This window comes from Corvus cornix, chromosome 9, assembly GCF_000738735.6.
Source record: "Corvus cornix cornix isolate S_Up_H32 chromosome 9, ASM73873v5, whole genome shotgun sequence".
In the NCBI taxonomy this organism is placed as follows: Eukaryota; Metazoa; Chordata; class Aves; order Passeriformes; family Corvidae; genus Corvus; species Corvus cornix.
Window position 1 is genome coordinate 365,746 of NC_046339.1, and position 19,813 is coordinate 385,558.

The following is a 19,813-nucleotide window of genomic DNA, read 5'->3' on the forward strand; positions in this document are numbered from 1 at the left end:
CGGCGCGCGCGCGGTGCCTCAGCGGCTGCGGCGGCGAGATGCGAGCGGCGGGACTGCGGCGGCTGCTGCTGCTGTTGCTGCTGGCGGGGCTGGCGGCGGCACCGGGCGGCGGCGGCGCCGCGGCGGCGGAGCAGGGCGGGCTGCCGGCGAAGAAGCTGCCGCATGGCCTACGCCACCGGGCCGCTGCTCAAGTTCCAGATCTGGTGAGGGGCGCCCGCCAAGATGGCGGCGGCCAAAATGGCGGCGTCCGCTGGGCCGTCGCCTCTCCCTTCCTCGTTCGTTTTTCTTCCTTTCCCTCAGCGCTGCGGCGGCCTCGCTCGCTCTTGTCGTCCGTGGAGGGGCCAGCCCTGGGGCCGGGGGCCTCCCCGCCCTGGCGACCTGTCGGGGGGCCTGGCCCTGTTGGGGCGTGGGAGGTGGCACCGGCCCTGCGGGCGGCGGCTCTCTCAGTGGGGCCCACTTTACGGCCACCCGCCATAAAACCGCGCTTTTCGGGCACGTTAATGCCGTGTGTGGCGTTGTGCTGGTGCGGAACTAACGTTTGGGAGGAATCGATGCCTTAGCAATGGCTGTAATTTTGTGTTTGTCTTGGTGCAGTGCCCGTGTTGGAGTCGGGGCGCTCGGGTACCTTTGCACCATTCCGGGGGTGTTGCCGATGGTATCAGCAGCTCCGAGCAGGGCTGAGGCAGCCCCGGCGCACGGACCTGTTTGGCTCGGGGAGAAAAAAACTCAAGAGGCCCGGAGCGCTTGTCGCCACGATTCCCGGCCCTCGGGGTGGGCAGGGCCGGCCCTTGTGACTACGAGGCACTGCAGAAGTGCTCAGGGGAAAATGCTGGGTTTGAGGTCTTTAGCGATTTTACCGCAGTTTTTATAGAGGCGGCTGCTGAGAGACGACGCAGAGGACAGCTCAAGAATATTTAACTCCTGCAGTTCCCGTGTCGTGCTGACACAGGGGTGGCTGGGAGCAACATTACCTGTTTGGGCAGTCCTGGAGAAGACAGCTCTGTGTGAATTTTTTTTTTTTTTTGGCAGAGAGGAAGGGGTTGCTTCCACCGACTTCCTACATTAATCCTAATTTAATAGATTTTTCCAGGGGAAGGGAGTGATTTGATGCCCCGTGGCTGTTTCCAGAGCTCTGTGTCTGTGCTGGGATGTGGGGCAAACCCGTATCACACCCAGGCCTTACATCTTTGGGTTTGTGATGTGTAATTTCACTGCAGATCAGTTTTTCTCTGTGCCATAAAAAATTTTAGTTCTATTTTAACTTGAAGGGGTTATGAACAGAGTGACTGTACCATGCAGCCCTCGAGCTGTGGTGACAATCCTGTCTGTGTTCAGTGTCTCCTGAGGCTACAGGCGGGTGTTTGAGGAGTACATGCGGGTCATCAGCCAGCGGTACCCAGACATCCGAATCGAAGGGGAGAACTACCTTCCTCAACCTATCTATAGGTGAGCATGTCACCTCATACTGTGTACTGTGCTTTCCAGTGGTAAACAGATGCATTTACACTGAAATAATGCTGAAAATACAAACTTAAGGGGATTTTCTGTTGGGATTACACACAAACGTGATTTTCTGCCTTCTAGGTAGCTGCCTTAGTTTTCCGTACAAGCATCACTATCTGGATATCTGTATGATGAGGCCTGTCATATCCGACCTAAAATATATTGTGTAACTCTTTTTTGTCACAGTGAATTTTCCCAGCTGTTCTTTGTGCTGTATCTGGACATAAATTCAGTTTGTTGCTCAGGCTTATGCACTTAGTGACAAATCCCTGTAATGGGTTAAGGAGACAGAGGAAGGGAAAGTTCATTTTTAACATCTGAATCAGGGAGAGCTCACCTCAGGAGAGAGCCAGGGTGGCTTTTGCTGCAGCTGTGGGGGGAAAGTCCAAAGACATTGAGAAAAAGTCAAAATAGTGTTATTCCTGTTACTTAAAGCAGTGCGCCCACGCTGGAGAGTGATGCCATAGTTACTGGGTGGCTCCTGAAACACTCGTTGGCCCAATTTCTGGCAGGGTTGCAGTGGTGGGAGGCTGCAGGGCGCAGTGCCTTGGTGTGGGCTGGCTGTGGGGAGTTCTGCATCACTGGGAAATGCTCCACAAGAAGTGGTGCCCGTCACTTAAATGTGTCTCTGTAATATGGAACAGCTTCTTTAGAAATGGAATCTGTTATCCACTTCAGGCATATATAAGTTGAAAGCAAAGTCCCATTTGAGGTCTGCTGAGGAACAAAAGAATCTGTCTGTGGTATACAAGAAGGTGTCTTTCTGGGGTGCCATATGAAAGCAGGGCCTTATTGGGGGTGTTGTTAATGCGTGTTGCTTTTTTGTTTTGTTGGTTTGATTGGGTTTGGGGTTTTTCCACAGTGAAATAAACCCTCTTGGAAAGTTTTTTACTTCGTTTGAAACATTTGATTGTACACTGTCAAAAGTCTACTAGTGAGGTGAATTACAGTTGTGTATGGTGAAGTAGGAACTGAACCTTTCAGTCACTGGTGTGTGTCGTCTCCAACAGGCACATAGCATCCTTCCTGTCTGTCTTCAAACTAGTATTAATTGGCTTAATCATCGTTGGCAAGGACCCGTTTGCTTTCTTTGGCATGCAAGCTCCAAGCATCTGGCAGTGGGGCCAAGAAAACAAGGTAAGGGACGTACTTCTTTTAGTCTGAAAAAGCAGCTTCAGAGTTACTTCATGAGGGTGTTCTGTGAGTCCCTCAGTTCTGACTGATTTACCTTTCATACACTACAGCCTTACAGTAGAATAATTCTTATCAGTTGTGCTTTATGCTTTTGACAAACCCAGGTGTGGTTTGGTGATCTCTTCACAAGCTGCTGCTACTGCAGAGGGGCAGCTGAGGTTAATGTGCTGACAAAGATGATAAAAGAGGTTTTTATTTTTTAGGGCTCAAGAGTAGCATTTCAGGCCAGTGTTGTTGATGTTAAAATTACGGCTTCCCTTCTCTGTTGTCTCATAACTTTTGCAGTCGATGCTTCCATCAGACTCCTGATAGATTAGGCAGCAATTAGATGGGGGTTAGAAAAATGACGTTGAAATGTTGTGGGTGTTTTTGCAGAGCAGACTGACATGACATTGTGGGAGAATATCCCCGTGAGTCAGTACTGATGATGCCAGCAGATTCAGGGTGTTGTACTCTGATTTAGAGTAACCTTATTCCAGATTCATTCCACTAAACTAAAGTAATTTACAGACATTCATGCTGAGCTGCCCAGTGCCCTGGGTCTTTCACTGGCCAGTTGGAATGCCCAGAAGCTGTAATAATTCCAGCTGAATTAAATGGGCCAACTCTGTGCCTGGCTGGGCTGGCTGCGGTGTGTAGCTACTGTCCACGTGCCAGGTTCTGCGGTGTTGCAGTGACCTGTGTGAGTGTGCCTGTGAACAGGGAAAGGAAATTAGAGAGGTGCTGGCAGTGAGGGAGGAACTGCACTGCTGAAGACACTATCCTTTCCTCCTGAGTCACCCATGCGCAGAGAAAATTCCAGATAAAGAGCTCAGAGGCATGCAGGAGGGTCGGTGGTTCCCATGCACACGTGACTGGCCTTGCTGTGCTGTTTGTGGCTGGGCCCTTAGCTCTGTGATCTGGAGATGGCTGTGACAGTGACAGGCTGTGTCTGGGAATGGCTGTGTTCCCATGTCACAGTGCCAGCCCCCTTGCAGCTGGCTGTGCTGGGTCCAGAGGTGTGCGAGTCAGATGGGTTCAGAGCTGGTTTGGTGCTTTCCTGGGGAAGGCAAGGTGCACAGTCTGTGTAAAAGGAGGAAAGGGAGGTATCTGTAGATGGGAACATTGCTTGAGCAATCACAGAGGGAGTTCAGAGATACCCATGAACATCCAGTGCTCACTGAGAGTGAACAGCAGGTGTGGCAGACATGGCTGAGGTCTGTGTGGATCTCTGTTCCCTTCCAGGTGTACGCCTGCATGATGGTCTTCTTCCTGAGCAACATGATTGAGAACCAGTGCATGTCCACTGGGGCTTTTGAAATCACTTTGAATGGTGAGCTGAGACTTTGTTTGAGGGGTTTTACATGTACACATATGAGAGCTGTGGGGTGGGGAGAATGAGGGATCGGGTCAGGAAATTTGTGTCCCAAACGTGCTATGTGAAAATTGCCATCCATTTGGATCTTCACATGTTGTCTATTACAATAAATGATGAAAATAATAGAAATCTTACAAAGTAATTTATACAGATGTCAGATATTCTACAACAGCTCTGTAAAAACTAGAGGGATATTTGATCCTTTGGAGTAACTGTGTTATGTTCTTTCTTTGTGTGTGATGTGCATTAAATAAGAAACCATCAGCTATAGGGGCATGTACTCTCCAGTTAGATGCTTTCCCTGTTTGTTCTGCAGCATGCTTTAGCCTTGGAATCCTAAAGAATCTGTTACTATTACTGGATTATCAGTGCCGGTGGACAACAGTACTGATTTTTCAGGTTGAGAGGAACATCAGTAGATACTTTGCATCTCTCCATCCATATGATACACTTCTGAGTGGAAGCATTAGACACTCTACTCTCCTATTTGGGCTGGGGTTCAGCATAGCCAGAGGTTGGAAGCATCGTTGATTCACATGTTTTCCTCAACACAGATCAGTACCAACTCACACAGCTTCCTAGAGCTTCTCAATTCCATGTTTACACCAGCTCTGCCTGTTTTCTGATGCTCCCAGTGTAACGGTGCTTTTCTCCCCTCTGTGTGTTCTGCGCTAGATGTCCCAGTGTGGTCTAAGCTGGAGTCTGGTCACCTCCCTTCCATGCAGCAGCTTGTACAGATCCTTGATAACGAGATGAAGCTCAATGTGCACATGGAGTCAATGCCCCATCATCGATCATAGCCCCATTGATCAGCACTGAAACTTCTCGTAAGTCTCCCCCAGTCACCAGTGTGTTTACCCAGGTGAGACGGGCACACTGGAGACTGGATTTTAGGATTGTGTATTTGTTCAGGTAAATGTTTTTCTGGAGAGCCAGCTCCCATGATGTTAAACTGCCATGTGTGGTGTCACAGAGGCTGTTTGGGTGGGAGGCTTTGGGATGTAGCTCATTCTGCCTCCTCAGAGCAGGAAGCTGGCATTCCACGAGGCAGGAGAAGGTGTGTTACTGCATGCAGAAGGCCTAATGTCAGTGAAGCACGCGGTGCAGAGATCAGAAATGCGCTGTTACGTGCCTTAGAACAGCCTCTCTGCAAGGGATTAAGGTCTCCCTGGCTTTTAACCCAACTGAATTGCACAACCTTGGGGAACAGAATGCTGTCCTGTTCCTTCCATAATCCTGGAGAACAGAATACTGTCGTGCTCCTGTTGCTGTACTGCCCTGCCCCTCTGCAAAAGCTCCACAGCTTTTTGTAGCACAGGGTTCAGATCCTCTAGGTATTTTATGGCAAACCACTTCCGTGTTCCTGTGTCACCTGCGGCTTTCAAAACACCTAGGTTACAATTCCCCATCTTGGGGCTGGCTCCGTGCCGGTGTGCAGTAGGCTCAGTGTGGGTGTCCCTGGCTCAGTGTGGATGTGCTGCTGTGGTGTGGGGGTGTTGCCAACTGTAACCCCGGTGTCTCTCTGCAGGCGTTGGGTGGTGGTTCCCAGGCCACGTGGCGCAGACCCATGAAGGCCTGCACTGAAGACAGATGCTGTTGGTGCAGGCTGGATGCCTCTCTTGCAGCCACGTTGTGCCTCCTGGACAAACACTCAATGAGCCCTGTTTCAGTGCTGGCCGGTCCACACTGCACAGCCACGAGTGCAATAATACTGTATAGTTTTTTTAAGATTTCATTCGACCAGTTCATAGATCAGCAATGCAGGCATTACTAATGGTAACTTATTTTATATTCATGTTTCACACAATGGCAGATTGAGTTGATACCTAATTTTTCCTTGGAAAAAGAGAAGTTTGTTTAATCTGTTGTATTTTATATGAATTTATGTTCTTTTTGTAGTTTAAAATGAAGTTATCGGAGTGTCTGATATTGTCCTAAACTGTTGAGTAATTGATAGCTGTCTATCAAATCTCTCTGATGTGGTTAAAACAGGTTTGTATATTTCTCAAAATTTATGGCAGAGTCGAACAGTGCATTATATACTGAATTATATAAGGAAAATTATATGCGGAATAGTTACATCATTTGGTGACTTCAGTGAAAATTAAGATCAGCTACTCTTTAATCATGTGGGCCAGCTCCAGCAGTTTTTCCTTGGCCATTTGAGATGAGCTGGGCCTTCCTGCTGGCCTGAATTGAACCCAAGAACATTAATTGAAATAAAGAGTTCCCATTTCCTGTGTGAAGTACCTTGTTTGTCACTGATGAACATTCTTGGAACTGCAATTGAAAAACTGCATAAAAAGCCAACTTTCTAAAGTTAATGAGCTTGTATTTGTCATGTGTAAGCCCCTGAGAACCTCCCATGCTGGGAGCGGTACATGGAGCTTGGCCTTGTCCTTCAGGCAGCTGCCACAGTTCAGGTGTGGCCTCCCTGGGGGAAACTGGCCAGGTGAACCCCAAGTTTCAAAGGCAGCTCTGAGAGCCTGGGAAGGTTCCTCACTGCCGAGTGCAGCACCATGGGCCTCTGAACACCCACTGACAGCTCTGTGTTTGCAGTGCTTGAACCAGAGCCCGTCCCACGCTGCAGCTGGTGCTCCCTGGAGCCAAGCATAGGTGATTGCTCTGGGCACTCTGAGGGCATTTGTTGCTCTCTGCACAGGAAACCACCTTGTCTTGTACCTGCAGCCAGCTGAGCTGCCGTAGGCGCAGGCACCAGGAACACTTGGAGCATCCTGCTAGTGCCACGTTCTTGTTAGGAGTGGCAGAGCAGTACCTGTGTGGGTGACTTGAGCAAGCACCTGCCTGTGTACCTCTCCCAGGCCCTGGCTTGGCTGTGCTCTTTGCTTTTACCTTGTGCCATACCCAAGGGCTGAAGTGACTACTCGGCCAGGGCTGAAGTTGGAAGGAAGGCTGCTCAGGAGCAGTGAACTGGTGTGGAGCATGGGATTACTCTGCCCTAGCAAAGCCCTCTCGTGCCTCCAAGGTGTCACCAGTGCGGGCTGGTACTGCCTGCCCTGAGCAAGACCCATTTGGGGGTGTGTGGAGCGGCCCTGGACCACCCTTTGCTCTGCACCAGGGCAGCGCCAGAGGTGAAACCTTGCTGAGCACATGCAGGTGCCACAGCATCAGGGAGTGTGTGTGTCTGGTGCATTTTGCCTTACACCACACACACGCTGGTCAGAGCTGCTGTGCATTTACTATCGCCCTGATGGAGCGGCGCAGCTCGTCACTTATGTCAGCAGCCATGCAGAGCTCCAGGATCTTCACAGCCTGGGTCATGAGGTATGTGGGAGGCTGCATTTTGTTCCACTGTTCACTGGAAGGGAAGTTGAGGCATCCCCGCATCCTGTCGAAGAGCTGCAGGATCCTCACCCGGAAGGCGAGCAGCAGGAGCTCATCCTCGCCTAGCCGGGTTGGAGGAGGCAGCTGGCTGGCAGCGCTGGCCTGCACAACAGAGGCAACATGTTAGCAGAGCCACCAGAGCCTGGGACAGGGCTTCTGTCTCCCAGCAGACAAACCTGCCCCTGTGACAGGAGCCTGTGGAGGAAAGGAGCTGCCATGCACCCTGCCCACATGGAATCTAGCTCTTCTCCCTGTGGCAGAGCCAGGGTGACTCCTGGGGATTTAGCTAGGGACTTGCCTGGGAGTGGAGTCCCACACCTAGCAGCTCTCTTGCAGAGAGCTGGGGCTGGCAAGTGCCCCATCTCCATGGGAGTGGCTGAAATACACGCCACCTGCATGCCTTGCTTTTTGGGGAAGGAGCATGGGGCAACATAGGGAGCATCCACCACAGGGTAAGCACAGATGGGAACTTCCCTGGCTGCTCCCCTCCCACTGTGGGGAGTGGTTCGGCACAGGAAAAATACCTGCACTTTGGTTCCCATGTTGAATTTTGCCTGTCGCCCCATGGCGAGGAAGGAGACGAAGATCTTGTCCTGGGCCAGGATCCTGACTCCCACGTGGTGGTTCAGGGAGATGAAAATGGGGCTCAGTGGGACATGGGGTCCTGGTGACAAATTTGGCCACATCCACCTTCTAACCCTGTTGCCTCCTTGGTCCAAATATTGCCCACCGTGGATACTCATATTTATCCTAAAAGAGAGGGAAGTGGAAGCTCTGAACCCTGTAGCTTCTGTGGCGGAATGTCTCTCATTCCCCTGAGGGATGGGACAGAGGCACAGCAGGGGCAGGGTCTGTCCCCCACCTCTTAAGGCACAGCTGGGTTGCCTTGCTGCTCTGGGGGCACCCAAAGCAGGGCCCAAGAGCTGCTGAATTTGTCTATTTTTGGATGCTATTAAAAATACCCTTTATGGCCTTCAAAATGTCAATGCACAGAGGAGAGAGCAAAGCTGCTGAACACACCACTCATCTCCGTTCGGGTAATAGCACGTGCTCCTGCCCTCAGACTGAAACAGTGCTCGGATTTTGGATGTCCTCAGCTCGTCTTCCTGTACTATGCAAGTCAGCTGGTCTCTCTCTTGTGTAATGATGATGGCCAGGTTTCCAGATGGATAGCTGCTGCCAGGTAAGGTATTTGTAACCCCCTGCTTTGCTTGGTTGGTCTGTTATTGCCCGCTAAATATTTCAGGGTACTACTTGGGGATGTGAAAACTGATAAATTGCCCAGAGCGCTGTTAAAGGTGTGCTGCTCCCTTGGGCTGGGTGTTGGAAGCTAGTGCTTGTCCCTCATTGGAGCTGCTGGCTGCTCTTTGAGACCTCAGCTCAGGAGCTGCGTCAAGTTTCACTGCTGCTGCTCCTCATACAGAGCGAGTGGGAGTGATGAGCCAGATTGTTGATATGAAGTTGACTGGGACACACTTAAAATCATTAACAGCCCTGGACTACTGCAAGTGAGCCCCATAAAGGATACAATAACTGCGAGGTTCCATCTGGGAGCATGGTAAGGAATTTCTTTCCATGTCTGTAGTACTTCTGCACCAATTTACCCTTCCCCACCTAAGATTGGAAGGATAAAACAGGTATCTGAGGCCAGTCTGCCACAGCTGCTCTGTGAAAATGGGCAGTGCCAGGCTCCGACCGCTCGGAGCGCTGACACATCCAAGGTGTTCCCGTCGCCGTCGGCCGCAGATACCTGCCTTCTTCCCCAGGAGACCGAAATCGTAGCCGATGACGCCGCGGACACAGGCTCCTGGTTGCTCTCGGGCTCTTTCTCGGACCCGGGCTGCTCCTCGGGCCGGGGCTCGGGCTCGGCTCGGGCTCGGGCTCGGGCTCGGGCTTGGGCTTGGGCTCCTCCTCGGGCCGAGGTTCCGGCTCGGGCTCCTCCTCGGGCCGGGGCTCCGGCTCCGGTTCGGGCTCGGGCTCGGGCTCGGGCTCTTTCTCGGGCTCGGGCTCCTCCTCGGGCCGGGACTCGGCCTCCGGCTCCGGCTCGGGCTCGGGCTCGGGCTCGGGCTCTTTCTCGGGCTCGGGCTCCTCCTCGGGCCGGGACTCGGCCTCCGGCTCCGGCTCGGGCTCGGGCTCGGGCTCGGGCTCGGGCTCGGGCTCGGGCTCCTCCTCGGGCCGGGGCTCCGGCTCCGGTTCGGGCTCGGCTCGGGCTCGGGCTCGGGCTCGGCTCGGGCTCGGGCTCGGGCTCCGGCTCCTCCTCGGGCCGGGGCTCCGGCTCCGGTTCGGGCTCGGGCTCCTCCTCGGGCCGGGGCTCCGGCTGCGGCTCCGTCTCGGGCTTGGGCTCGGGCTCGGGCTCGGGCTCGGCTGCTCTCCCAACAGGCACTGGTGTCCCGCCTTTGGGAGATGTGGGTTGCCGGGAAAGCTCGTACACAACGGATCCAGTTTGCTGTGAACCTGGAGAGCAGAGGGAGGGCTTCTGTGCAGCGGGGAGGGTTGGCAGTGCCCACCGCGGGGCTGCCCAATACCTCTGCTATAACTGCCGGAGTGGGAATTCCTGGCATTAGCACTCCATCCTGACAGTCTGTCTCGGGGTATTTTCTAACAAGGACAGTCCAAAGTGCTTATCTATTTCAGAGCACAGGATTATGACAAAAGATAGATTTTTTTTCAGTTATGTATATATATATACACATCTGTGTAAAGAGCAACTTTTTGGGATAACATTTGGCTCCACACACTGGAACTGACCATTTGAGACGCCACAGAAGCCTCAGTGCCCTGCCATTCTCTGTGAAAACATGTCCATATTGTAAATCTGGTTCACCTGTTAAAACTCCTCCTCTACAGCTAGACCCAAAGGCTGCTCAGTCATCCACAGCCTGGGCTAGGAACTGGTGGAGTATCCACCTGATCAGGCAAAATATGGGTGACCCTCATTCTGGCAGTTCCTACTTCCCAAGGGCTTGGCTTTGCCAACTTGTCCTCTCAGGTCAGGTTCTGTGCATCTCAGCTGGAAACTTCACATATGCATACTGAAAATCATGACAAACAGCCTCTCTGTGCAAAGGGGATGTGCCCGCTCTTGTGCTCATCTGTGAGGGATGATTTAATATGGCTGTATCTGTATCTAATTTAATGAGCTTGCATATTTGACAATGAACAAACATGTTGCTGTATAAAATCCTCCTGCTCAGTTAGAAACCAGCAATCCCACTGAATGCATTGTTGAGATAAATGGACAAATAGATCCATAAGGAAATACCAACTCACCTTCAGTGGCACTCAGCTCAAAAGACTGGTCAGCCAACTCTCCGGCCAGGTGTCTCTTCTGCTGCCTGGAAAATAGAGGTGCTCCTGATAGACATCTCATATATAGTGTTTGGAAAGCTGCAAGTGGTGGATATCCCTGCCTTAGGAACACAACTTTCTGAATCCGTTTTTCTCCCTGCTCACAATTTCAAGTAACAGGCAGCAGAGTGTCACCAAAATACTCATATCTCAGCAGAAAGGAATTGTGCCCACACAGATTCCAGTGAACAGACTGCCATTGCAGTGGCATCAGCTCGACTGGCAGGAGAGCTGAATACTGTAATGGGGTTTGGATTAGGATTTTATGTGAAAGAGAAGGACAGATGCCCACAAGATCAAGAAAACAGCTCATCTTCAAGAATATTTTGATTATTCTTGTGTAGCTTCCTATAAATGACACTGGGACAGTGGTTTGGTGTGCTCTGTACATAGTAGGAGGCACTTGCACCCTCAGACTGCAAAGGATTTTCAAGGAGACCAACAGTTTACTTCCAGGTGTACTGGTTTACTTTTCCTTTTCCCTGTGACTTAGACTTTCCCCTGAGGCTTAGACTCTTGCATAAGCTTTGGGTCTCCTGCTAAATAGCCTGAGAACTTGCAGAGTTCTTGTGTGTCACTCTGGAAACTGTAATCCAAACACGTCACAGTTTATGGAGCAAAACAGGAATAAAAATTCCAGATTTGTTTCAGTGCCAGAGGTTAAAGCTACACCCAAATACTGTCCCTTCCCACAGCTGTGGGTGTTTTTGGCTCTACCTGTCTCTACATAGTTTGTCTGTCAGCACTGGAATTAACATTTCACTCAGCATGTGCCTTGCCACCTCCTTGTGCAGCCTGTCAATAGAGGAGTCAGAAGGGACCAGAGAGAATCTGAACTTCTGGTGCCTGAAGCAAAGTTTTTCTTCTTTCATCCCTCTCCTGCAGTTTCTTAATACTCCTTTTCCCCTCAGAGCTCCCTGTTCATTACACAGACCTGATCCCCAGTTCTTCCAGTACCTCTGGTTCTCTTGCTCCTGTGACAGCAGCTGGTTGACTTCAGAGCCGAGGGATTCGTGGGTGCTGACAGCTCTGGGAAGGCTGCTGGCATCCTCCAGCCTCTTCTCCTTCATGAAGAACTCATAGAGGTCTCGGCTGTGCTCACAGCAGAATCTCTAGAAGGTGAGAGAGCAGAGCCGTGAGTGTGGCCGTTCCACAGCAAACCCCTGCTCATCCTTCCTGCCAGCTTACGTCTTCCTTGTCCTCAGAGAAGGGGACATCCTCGGAGAAGGGGAACGGCCTCAGCAGGTTCCAACAGTACTCACATGTTGGCGGCTCAGCATCCTCCTCTGCCTGCAGCGATGGTGGGGAGAGCAGGGAGAAAGGATGTGGGGTACCAGCTCCCAAATCTCCGGGTTAGCATGGAGAAAGAGGGCTCTGCTCAAAATGCAACAAATGTGACAAAGCACCTAAGGGCACTCATGACAGATCCATGTCTGGGATATCTTGGAACAAGTTAACATTAAGTTCAGGAAACCACCAAAAAGAAAAGCAGATCTGTTGTAAATAAATCAATAAATGCCCCCAAAGAAAGGAAATGACTGTGGTATTCATGAGCCCTGCTCCTTCCCCGGAAATCTGAGAGCACAGAACACTGTAGCTGAGGATTTGAATGTGTTACAGAGAGAAAAAGCTCCTACTGTCGGCAGTTGTGGGACTTTCTGAGGAAGCACCAGCAGATTTGGTGACACAGAGCTGGTCACATCTGACCAGATGCAAACCAGGTTGGCCGCAGGGTGTGTTTTGAGGATGGGTACTGGATATCCTGAAGCAAAATTCCTTTGCTCCCCACCTCGTGCCTCGGATTACCTCTTTGGTGACTTTTCTCTGCTAAGGGTTACAGGGAACTCTGTGCCCTGCTTGTATTCTGTGACTGTACCTATTTATATACATTTTGTATCTGATTTAGACAGAGGCCAAAAAAATCTGCTGGGAAATTCTCCACAGAGGATGCAGCAGTGGGGAGAGGCTGCACAGCCGCTTGCTGCCCAGGTGTGCACAGCAAGCGCCGTTTCAACAGCCTTGCAGAAGAAAAACCTGTCATGAAGGGGCTCCTTTGCGGGCTCGGCAAAGGGCGTTGGTTCCATGTTGTCTACATGGAACCGTGTGAACGAAGCGGCGGGGAGCGCCCACCCCCGACTGACCTCGTGGTGTACGTTTGCCTGTGAGGACTCGGGTCTGTAGGCCAGGAGGGTGGGCAGGCCGCGGGGGGCGGCTGCGGGCCGGCCGGGGGTGCCTCTGCCGGGTGCCCTGTGCCCTTCTCGAGGGGCCGGGACTGGTGGGGCCCGCCCGCCACATCGTCCGCCCCTCCGCTGGGCTCCGCGGCGCCGCCCGGTCCCTCCATGCCCGCCCCTCCGTGCCCGGCCCCTCCGTGCCCGGTCCTCCGTGCCCGGTCCCTCCGTGCCCGGCCCGGTGCGGCGCCGTCTCCAGGGCGACGCTGTGGGCGCGGGGGACGCCGGGACCGAGCGCGGCGGCGGCTCCGCCCCTGGCCCGGCCCTGCCGCTCCATGCGGGACCCGCCCCGGGCCGGGGCCTCCCGCGGTGCTGCGCTGCCGGGCGGCAGCTGCGGCTCCTCCGTTCCCCGTGCCCGCCTCGCCGGGGCTGCAGGTGCTGTGCCGGCCGCACCGCTCGGGACCCGCGGCCGGGAGAGGAGTCAGGGCGGCTCTCACGGGGCAGCCGGAGGCGCTCCGTGGTGCCCCGTGGTGCTGGCGGTGCCCCGAGCCGCCGCGCTCGGTCCTGGTCTCGCTGTCCTGGCGCTCCACGCCTGCCCGGCCCCGGAGCTGCTGCTTCTGTCAGGAGCTGGGAGCTGGACTCGGGGTGACACACGTTACCAAACCCGACGTGACTGCTTGTTCGGACACCACCTTTCTGCACCTGGAACACCTGCCCGTGGATTCCTTACACCTGTGTCACACACTTGTCACACATCTGTTCCTAATCTCTCCCGCAGGACTGGGTGCTGTCGAACCTCTCCAAGGAGCTCGGAGAATAAAAGAGAGAAAACCGTCTTGTGCAAACCCAGCCAGGTTTCGGCAGAGCAGGTGTGTGCTACTTTATCTGTGCTCTCTGTCAGAATTTGCAGTGTCTTACTAGCACGTGGGTTCCACAACGGAGTAAGTCTTCGCTTACTTTTCAAACGGAAAGAGCATGTTGAGGTGCAGCCAGTGGTATCGGTGGCTCGCCTGGTGTCGGTGCCGAGGAATCCCCATAGCACTGCGAGATCACTTCCATGGCTTCCCGGGATCGCCACAGCCCTAGGGTCCGGCTGCAGCACGACGGGGCGGAGTGCCCGTCCCGACAGCAGAGGGCCGGCGAGGCACGGCCGCGGGCAGGGCCCCCTCGAGTTGTGCTGAGTTCGCTCTAAACTCATCAGTCCCGTGACACTTGCATTTTAATTTGCGTTTGAAGTGGAAATAGTTTTTAGGGAGAACTCTAGCGACAGAAAAGTCGCTTCCCAGGCGCAGCTTTTGCTCGCTGGGTATCACCTTCCACAGCAGATGCTCCTGGTGGGCTGGAGAGCAGCCAAGGGGCTGCCCCAGCATGCAGGTCTGCCTGCTGCGAGCTCTGTCCGACATGCTTCACCATCCCTTTCAAGGCTGGGGGCTTGAAAGGGGTCAGTTCTGTTCAGAGAACCAGGCAGGCCTCAGTAACCTCTTCTGAATGTTTTGAGGAACTGTCACACTTTTAACTGATGTCACCCTTGGGAAGTTGTATTAGCTGCCTTGGGAAGAAAACCTGAAACCCGAGGGAATGCTGAAATGAATGTCACCTGTTTACTCACTGACCTGAATTGGAAACACCTCACTTCTTGGCAGTGCCAAGAAGTGTATTCCTTATCCTAAACTCATTTGCAGTCAGAAAAGACACAAGGTGATGGGTTGGTTTTGTTTGGGTTCTTTTGAGGTGAGATTTAACAAGAGTTTGCCATTCCTTCAGAACTGAGTGGTGTGGACAGACCTAATGATAACGTGTGTTAACTTATCTAATGTGGGTTATAGGTAACACTGGAGTAATTAATTAATCCTGCTATATTCAAAGACACGCTTCGGAGTTTTGTTTTACGCAAAAATCCTCTTATGTCCCAACTGTCAGTAAGAAAATTATCTTCCACTATAAGTTTTGCTGAATTACAGGAAAATTAATCAAATCTGTAAGACTTCTTGCTTAAATCCTGATAAAAGCACAGGTGGTAACACCTGTTGGAGCCATGGCTTGACGTTGTTTAAGCAGGAGGCAATTAGTTCACCAGGCTGATGCTGCCGGAGTTCTGCCAGCACAGTGTAAGTGAGACCAGATGTAGAATCTTTAATTGTTGGTATTCAGTGCCTAGAGAGTAATTCCTGGGGAGGCTTTTCCCATGGTCACTTCCAAGTTCTTGAGGCCAGACCTGAGCTTCCCTTCACTGAGGCCAAACTTGTTCTTGTGCACTTTTCTGGGGACTGCTGCCAGGTGCTGGTGATGGCTGCTTAGAGCTTGGACATAACTCCAGAGCTCTCCCAGGAGGAACACTGTCAGGACTGGTTTTCCTCCTTTTGTATTGTATTTATTCACACCAAGCCTCATCTGTCACTTTTCCTGCAATTTTCCACTACTGTGAGGCTTCCCCCTGCCAGTGTCACCTCGTGGCTCGCTGCCTCCTCCAAATGGCGCACGGACGAGATCTGGCACAGCCGCAGGCAGAGCTGGTATTTGCTGTCAGTGATTCAGGCAGAACGTTCCCATGGCAGAGGGGGGAGCTGCAGGCAGAGTCAGTTGTGGTGACAGCCCCGTGATTGGGTTGCACAAGTCAGGCTGTCACGATTGTCCCTGGGATTCACATCCCCACCCAGCTCCTCTGCTCGTGCCGCACAGTGGCTGTGTCCGGCAGCAGGGCTGGGAGGTGTCAGCGGCAAGGACCCCGCCAGAGAGAGCCAGCCCATGCCAGGGGATCCCAGCTGGTCCAGCATGGCCAAGCACACAGCATAACTGCGGAGCAGCTGCCACGCACTCGTGTGTTAGCACAGCTCCTCACTGTAGGTTTTGCAAAATATTTATTGCAAAATAAAGAAATATGGCAACAAAACTTAAATAGCAAATGACACGACACTGTGTGGCCATAAAGCTCTTGCTGTATTATGAATCTTTTACAATAAACAATAGTAAAGTGTGTCCCAGGGCAGCTGCACATGGACAGCCCATGTCACTGGCTCCAGCCATCTGTGATCTGTGACTTGTGCCTCCTGCTTGCACCTGTAACCGGCCCAATCCCCCTAAAGCTGACAGGAGCCAGCACCTTCCATGCTCTGTGAAATGTGCCATGCCATACCCCAGGCCCTTCTCTCCTTTTTCCTTTTAAAGCTGCCACAGCTGACCCAGTGCCCTTCCCTTCCATAAGGTAGCAGGCAATGGAGGGACATTGCTGAAGTACCTCCTGCTCCCCTTTGAGTCACAGCTTGTCCTATGAGAGGTTGCTTGGATTTCTTTCCTTTCTCACCTACTAGGAAAGGACAGGCAGCCAGGAAGGAGTACAGAGATATTGTGAGCAGCCAGGGATCAGGTTAGGAATGCTAAAACCCGAAAGAATTAAATCTGGCCGGGATGTCAAGGGCAACAAGCAAAGCCTCTGTAGGTACATCGGTGATAAAAGGAAGACTTGGGAGAATGTGGACCCTCTCTGGAAGGAAATGGGAAACCCGGTTACCTGGGACATGGAGAAGGCTGAGGTACTCAGCCATGTTTCTGACTCAGCCTTCATGGCAATTTCCTCCAGTCACACTGCCCAAGCTGCAGGAGGCAAAGGCAGAGAGTGGGAGAACAAAGAACCACCCACAGGAGGAGAGGATTGGGGTCAAGAAGGTCTAAGGGACCTGAAGGTGCACAAGTCCATGGGACCTGACGAGATGCACCCACGGGTTCATAGGGACTGTTGGAGGAAGTGGCTTGGCCACTATCCATCAGATTTGAGAAGCTGTGGCAGTCCAGAGACATTCCCACTGATGCCAAAAGGGGAAACAATCCCCCTTTTTTAGAAAGAGGAATAAAGAAGATCCAGAGAACTACAGGTGGTCAGGTCTCACTTCACCTGAAAAGAGCTTGGAGCAGATCCTCCTGGAAACTATGCTAAGGCACATGGAAAATACAGAGGTGTCTGGTGATAGCCAACGTGGCTTCACTGAGGGCAAATCATGAGAACTTACAGCCCCTGCCGGTGCCTAAAGGTGCTACAAGAGAGCTGGAGAGGGACTTCGGACAAGGGCCTGGAGTGACAGGACAAGGGGGAATGGCTTCCCACTGCCAGAGGATAGGGTTAGATGGGATACTGGGAAGAAATTGTTCCCTGTGAGGGTGGGGAGGCCCTGGCACAGGGTGCCCAGAGAAGCTGTGGCTGCCCCTGGATCCCTGGCAGTGCCCAAGGCCAGGCTGGATGGGACTTGGAGCAACCTGGGATAGTGAAAGGTGTCCCTGCCCATGGCAGGAGGATTGGAACAGATAATAGTCTCTTCCAACCCAAACCCTCCTGTGATACTAAAGCCTTTTATTAAAGCTCACCAGTGGCAGAGGGAGTCTGTACTGCTGCTGAAAGGGCTTTTAGGTGTGCTCCAAACAGGAGCCTCTTAAGCCACGTATCTAATGGAAGCACTCTTTACATAAAATATAATTAAATTATAAAAGGTAACTGTGTGTGTGTAATCTTCCTAAGGCACCCAAGAATTTTAAAAGACCTTGTCCCACTCATGTTACTTACAGCACACTCTTGTTCCTCTTCTGCCCAAAGTTACAACTGTTGGCTAGTCAGAAACCTTAGCATAGAAGATGACATAGTTGAACAGCATAAAAAACGGGAACCGAAACCAAACCCTGGTGAAGCACTAAATCCAGACAGCTCGAGTCTCGCCAGCGATGCGTCATGGGCAACACATAGAAATTGTCACGTTAATGCCGAGGTTTCCATTGTCAGCAAAAAGGTGTGCAGTAGCTGTATCAAAAACGAGGCAGTTGCTGTTGCGGATGGCCACGGACACGCCATCGTGGATGGAGCAGGGAGATGCCTCCCAGGTCAGCCGGTGGCAGCTGCCATGCAGCTCCAGTCTGTACTGAAAGTTCTCTGCCTGCTTACGGGTGCCAATGAGCAGCACGGTGGCAAAAAACTGCTGGTGACCTTCACACTTCTCCTGTTTCTTCAGCACCAGCATGAAGTGGTGACCAAAGCACGACTGCATCATCACCCAGTCCACTGCCCCAGGCAGGTTAATGTCTGTGGCAAGGAAAATGATGTCTTCTCCCTGAAGGGTGGTAATGCTTTTGTGGGCATGCATGAGGTGGGACATCACGGCTTCCAAGGATCCCTCCCAGTCACAGGAGGTACCAGGGCACGGGCAGGAGTAGGGACGGTACTCACAGATGGCTTCATGTTTTGGCTTTTCTGTGTGGTGGAGTGTCAGGGAGCAGCCTGTTGTGGCATACTGGAAAGAGACCAAACACAAGCCATCAGGAAAGGCACCAGCACTAGTATTCGCTGCTCCCACCTGTCAACTGGAAACACTGGTGAGCAACCAGAGCTCTCGTGCTCATTGCAAATTTTACATTACTTGGATGTAGCCCTGGATTCAAGCTGAGCTTTACTTAGTTTTTGTTTCCACTTAAAATGGATTCTTCTTGTCTTTTGTGGTTGTTTTTTTCCTAATGCAAGCACTTAGATAAAATGGGTTGTATGGCTGAGTTGTAGTTAGATCTGCTGTTGCAGTTAGATCTGATCCGTCCAGATCAGCTGGAGAGGTCCTGGCTTGGATTTTCCTTTTCTTTAAAAAGAACAGAGGATTCTAGTTTCAACAGCTGGGGTGGTGGGTGGGTGTCCTCTGTAGGGGGATCGGGGGGGTGGTCTAGGGATATAGATGTGGGGGTGATGGGTGGGGATTTTCCGCAGGGGAACAGGAATGGGGGGATGGTCGGGGTGGCCCACGCGTCCCCCTGCCCAGCCCCTCATCCTTACCTTGCATGGGAAGAGGACAGCCGAGGCCACCTTCTCCATGGCCAGGTTCCTGATGTTGGGGGTGAGGGAACCCCGGCAGGTGGGACAGAGGCTCAGCTGCTGCCGGCATTGCTTGCACACCAGGTGCCCGGCCTGGCACTGGAGGATGGGTGGCAGGACATAGTCGAAGCAGATGGGGCACTCGAAGAGCGAGGTCAGCTCCTGCTGCTGCTGCTGCTGCTGCTGCTGCTGCTGCTGCTGCTGCTGCTGGGGGGGAGGAAGAGGAGGAGGAGGGGGAGGCGGCGGAGAAGCCCCGCCGGTCCCCGGTAGGACGGCGGCAGGGGACGGGGAATGCTGCTGCTGCTGCTTTCCGCAGGGCTTGCTAGGGCCGGGGCCGGCGGAGGACGGGCGGCTCATCGCGCCTCGCCACCGCCGCCACCATGGGGCCGCGCTGGGGAGGAGGAGGAGGAGGAGGAGGAGGAGGAGGAGGAGGAGGAGGAGGAGGAGGAGGATGGATGGGGCGGTGCTGGGCGAGCGGCGGCTGCGCGCGGCCCCCGCCCCGCTCCCGGCGTGCCCCGCGCGGGGCCGCCTCATCGGGACCTCCCGCCCTCCGCGGCGGTATCGTGCCCTGCCCGCGTTACCGCCTGCCCCCAGCGGGACTGTGCCCCTCACCGTGCCCTGCCCGCGTTACCGCCTGCCCTCAGCGGGAGTGTGCCCCTCACCGTGCCCTGCCCGCGTTACCGCCTGCCCTCAGCGGGAGTGTGCCCCTCACCGTGCCCTGCCCGCGTTACCGCCTGCCCTCAGCGGGAGTGTGCCCCTCACCGTGCCCTGCCCGCGTTACCGCCTGCCCTCAGCGGGAGTGTGCCCCTCACCGTGCCCTGCCCGCGTTACCGCCTGCCCCCAGCGGGAGTGTGCCCCTCACCGTGCCCTGCCCGCGTTACTGCCTGCCCTCAGCGGGACTGTGCCCCCTCACCGGCACCTCCTGCCCGGTAAAAGATGTTTTGGTCTGATTTAAAATGTTTTGTAGAATGAGGTGCTTTTTTAGCTCTGATTTTACACTTGGGGACCAAGCACGGGAAGAAGTTGGGCTGGTTTCATTCCCCAGATAAAAGAAAGCTTGGG

General features: G+C 53.2%; 3 protein-coding genes and 1 long non-coding RNA gene across 4 annotated transcripts; 2 read left to right on the top strand and 2 right to left on the bottom strand.

Moving 5' to 3' along the window:
- The first annotated feature begins 38 nt into the window (after positions 1-38).
- On the top strand, positions 39-6,378 carry SELENOT (selenoprotein T). Its single transcript, XM_039557091.1, is given in 7 exon segments — positions 39-158; positions 160-203; positions 1,336-1,446; positions 2,514-2,640; positions 3,922-4,009; positions 4,730-4,881; positions 5,583-6,378. Coding segments are annotated over 6 exon segments (615 nt in total). The 3' UTR covers positions 4,855-4,881; positions 5,583-6,378.
- Positions 5,945-13,252, bottom strand: ERICH6 (glutamate rich 6). Its single transcript, XM_039557029.1, has 12 exons — positions 13,240-13,252; positions 12,889-13,181; positions 11,936-12,037; positions 11,705-11,859; positions 10,670-10,734; positions 9,600-9,853; positions 9,360-9,565; positions 9,154-9,307; positions 8,928-9,013; positions 8,420-8,572; positions 7,924-8,149; positions 5,945-7,501 (listed from the first exon to the last, which is right to left on the bottom strand). Exons 1-12 carry the CDS (start codon positions 13,250-13,252, stop codon positions 7,235-7,237), a joined length of 1,974 nt encoding a protein of 657 aa, XP_039412963.1. The 3' UTR covers positions 5,945-7,234.
- A 22-nt stretch (positions 13,253-13,274) lies between these two features.
- LOC120410486 lies at positions 13,275-15,898 on the top strand. Its single transcript, XR_005602688.1, has 2 exons — positions 13,275-13,784; positions 13,888-15,898. It is a non-coding gene; the product is annotated as an uncharacterized LOC120410486 (long non-coding RNA).
- A 1,511-nt stretch (positions 15,899-17,409) lies between these two features.
- SIAH2 (siah E3 ubiquitin protein ligase 2) lies at positions 17,410-19,171 on the bottom strand. The gene is made up of 2 exons (XM_010397552.3): positions 18,713-19,171; positions 17,410-18,185 (listed from the first exon to the last, which is right to left on the bottom strand). Exons 1-2 carry the CDS (start codon positions 19,106-19,108, stop codon positions 17,628-17,630), a joined length of 954 nt encoding a protein of 317 aa, XP_010395854.2. The 5' UTR covers positions 19,109-19,171; the 3' UTR covers positions 17,410-17,627.
- Between the last annotated feature and the right edge of the window lie 642 nt (positions 19,172-19,813).

Bases quoted from the DNA above. Each gene is read 5' to 3' on its own strand.
- ERICH6 (XM_039557029.1), bottom strand. The intron at 9,566-9,599 runs GCCCGAACCGGA...CGGCCCGAGGAG, and splicing joins CGAGCCCGAGCCCGAGCCGA to GAGCCCGAGCCCGAGCCCGA. The intron at 7,502-7,923 runs GTATTTTTCCTG...TCTGTTGTGCAG, and splicing joins ACATGGGAACCAAAGTGCAG to GCCAGCGCTGCCAGCCAGCT.
- SIAH2 (XM_010397552.3), bottom strand. From the start codon at position 19,108: ATGAGCCGCCCGTCCTCCGCCGGCCCCGGCCCTAGCAAGCCCTGCGGA. The intron at 18,186-18,712 runs GTAAGGATGAGG...GTCTCTTTCCAG, and splicing joins CTGTCCTCTTCCCATGCAAG to TATGCCACAACAGGCTGCTC.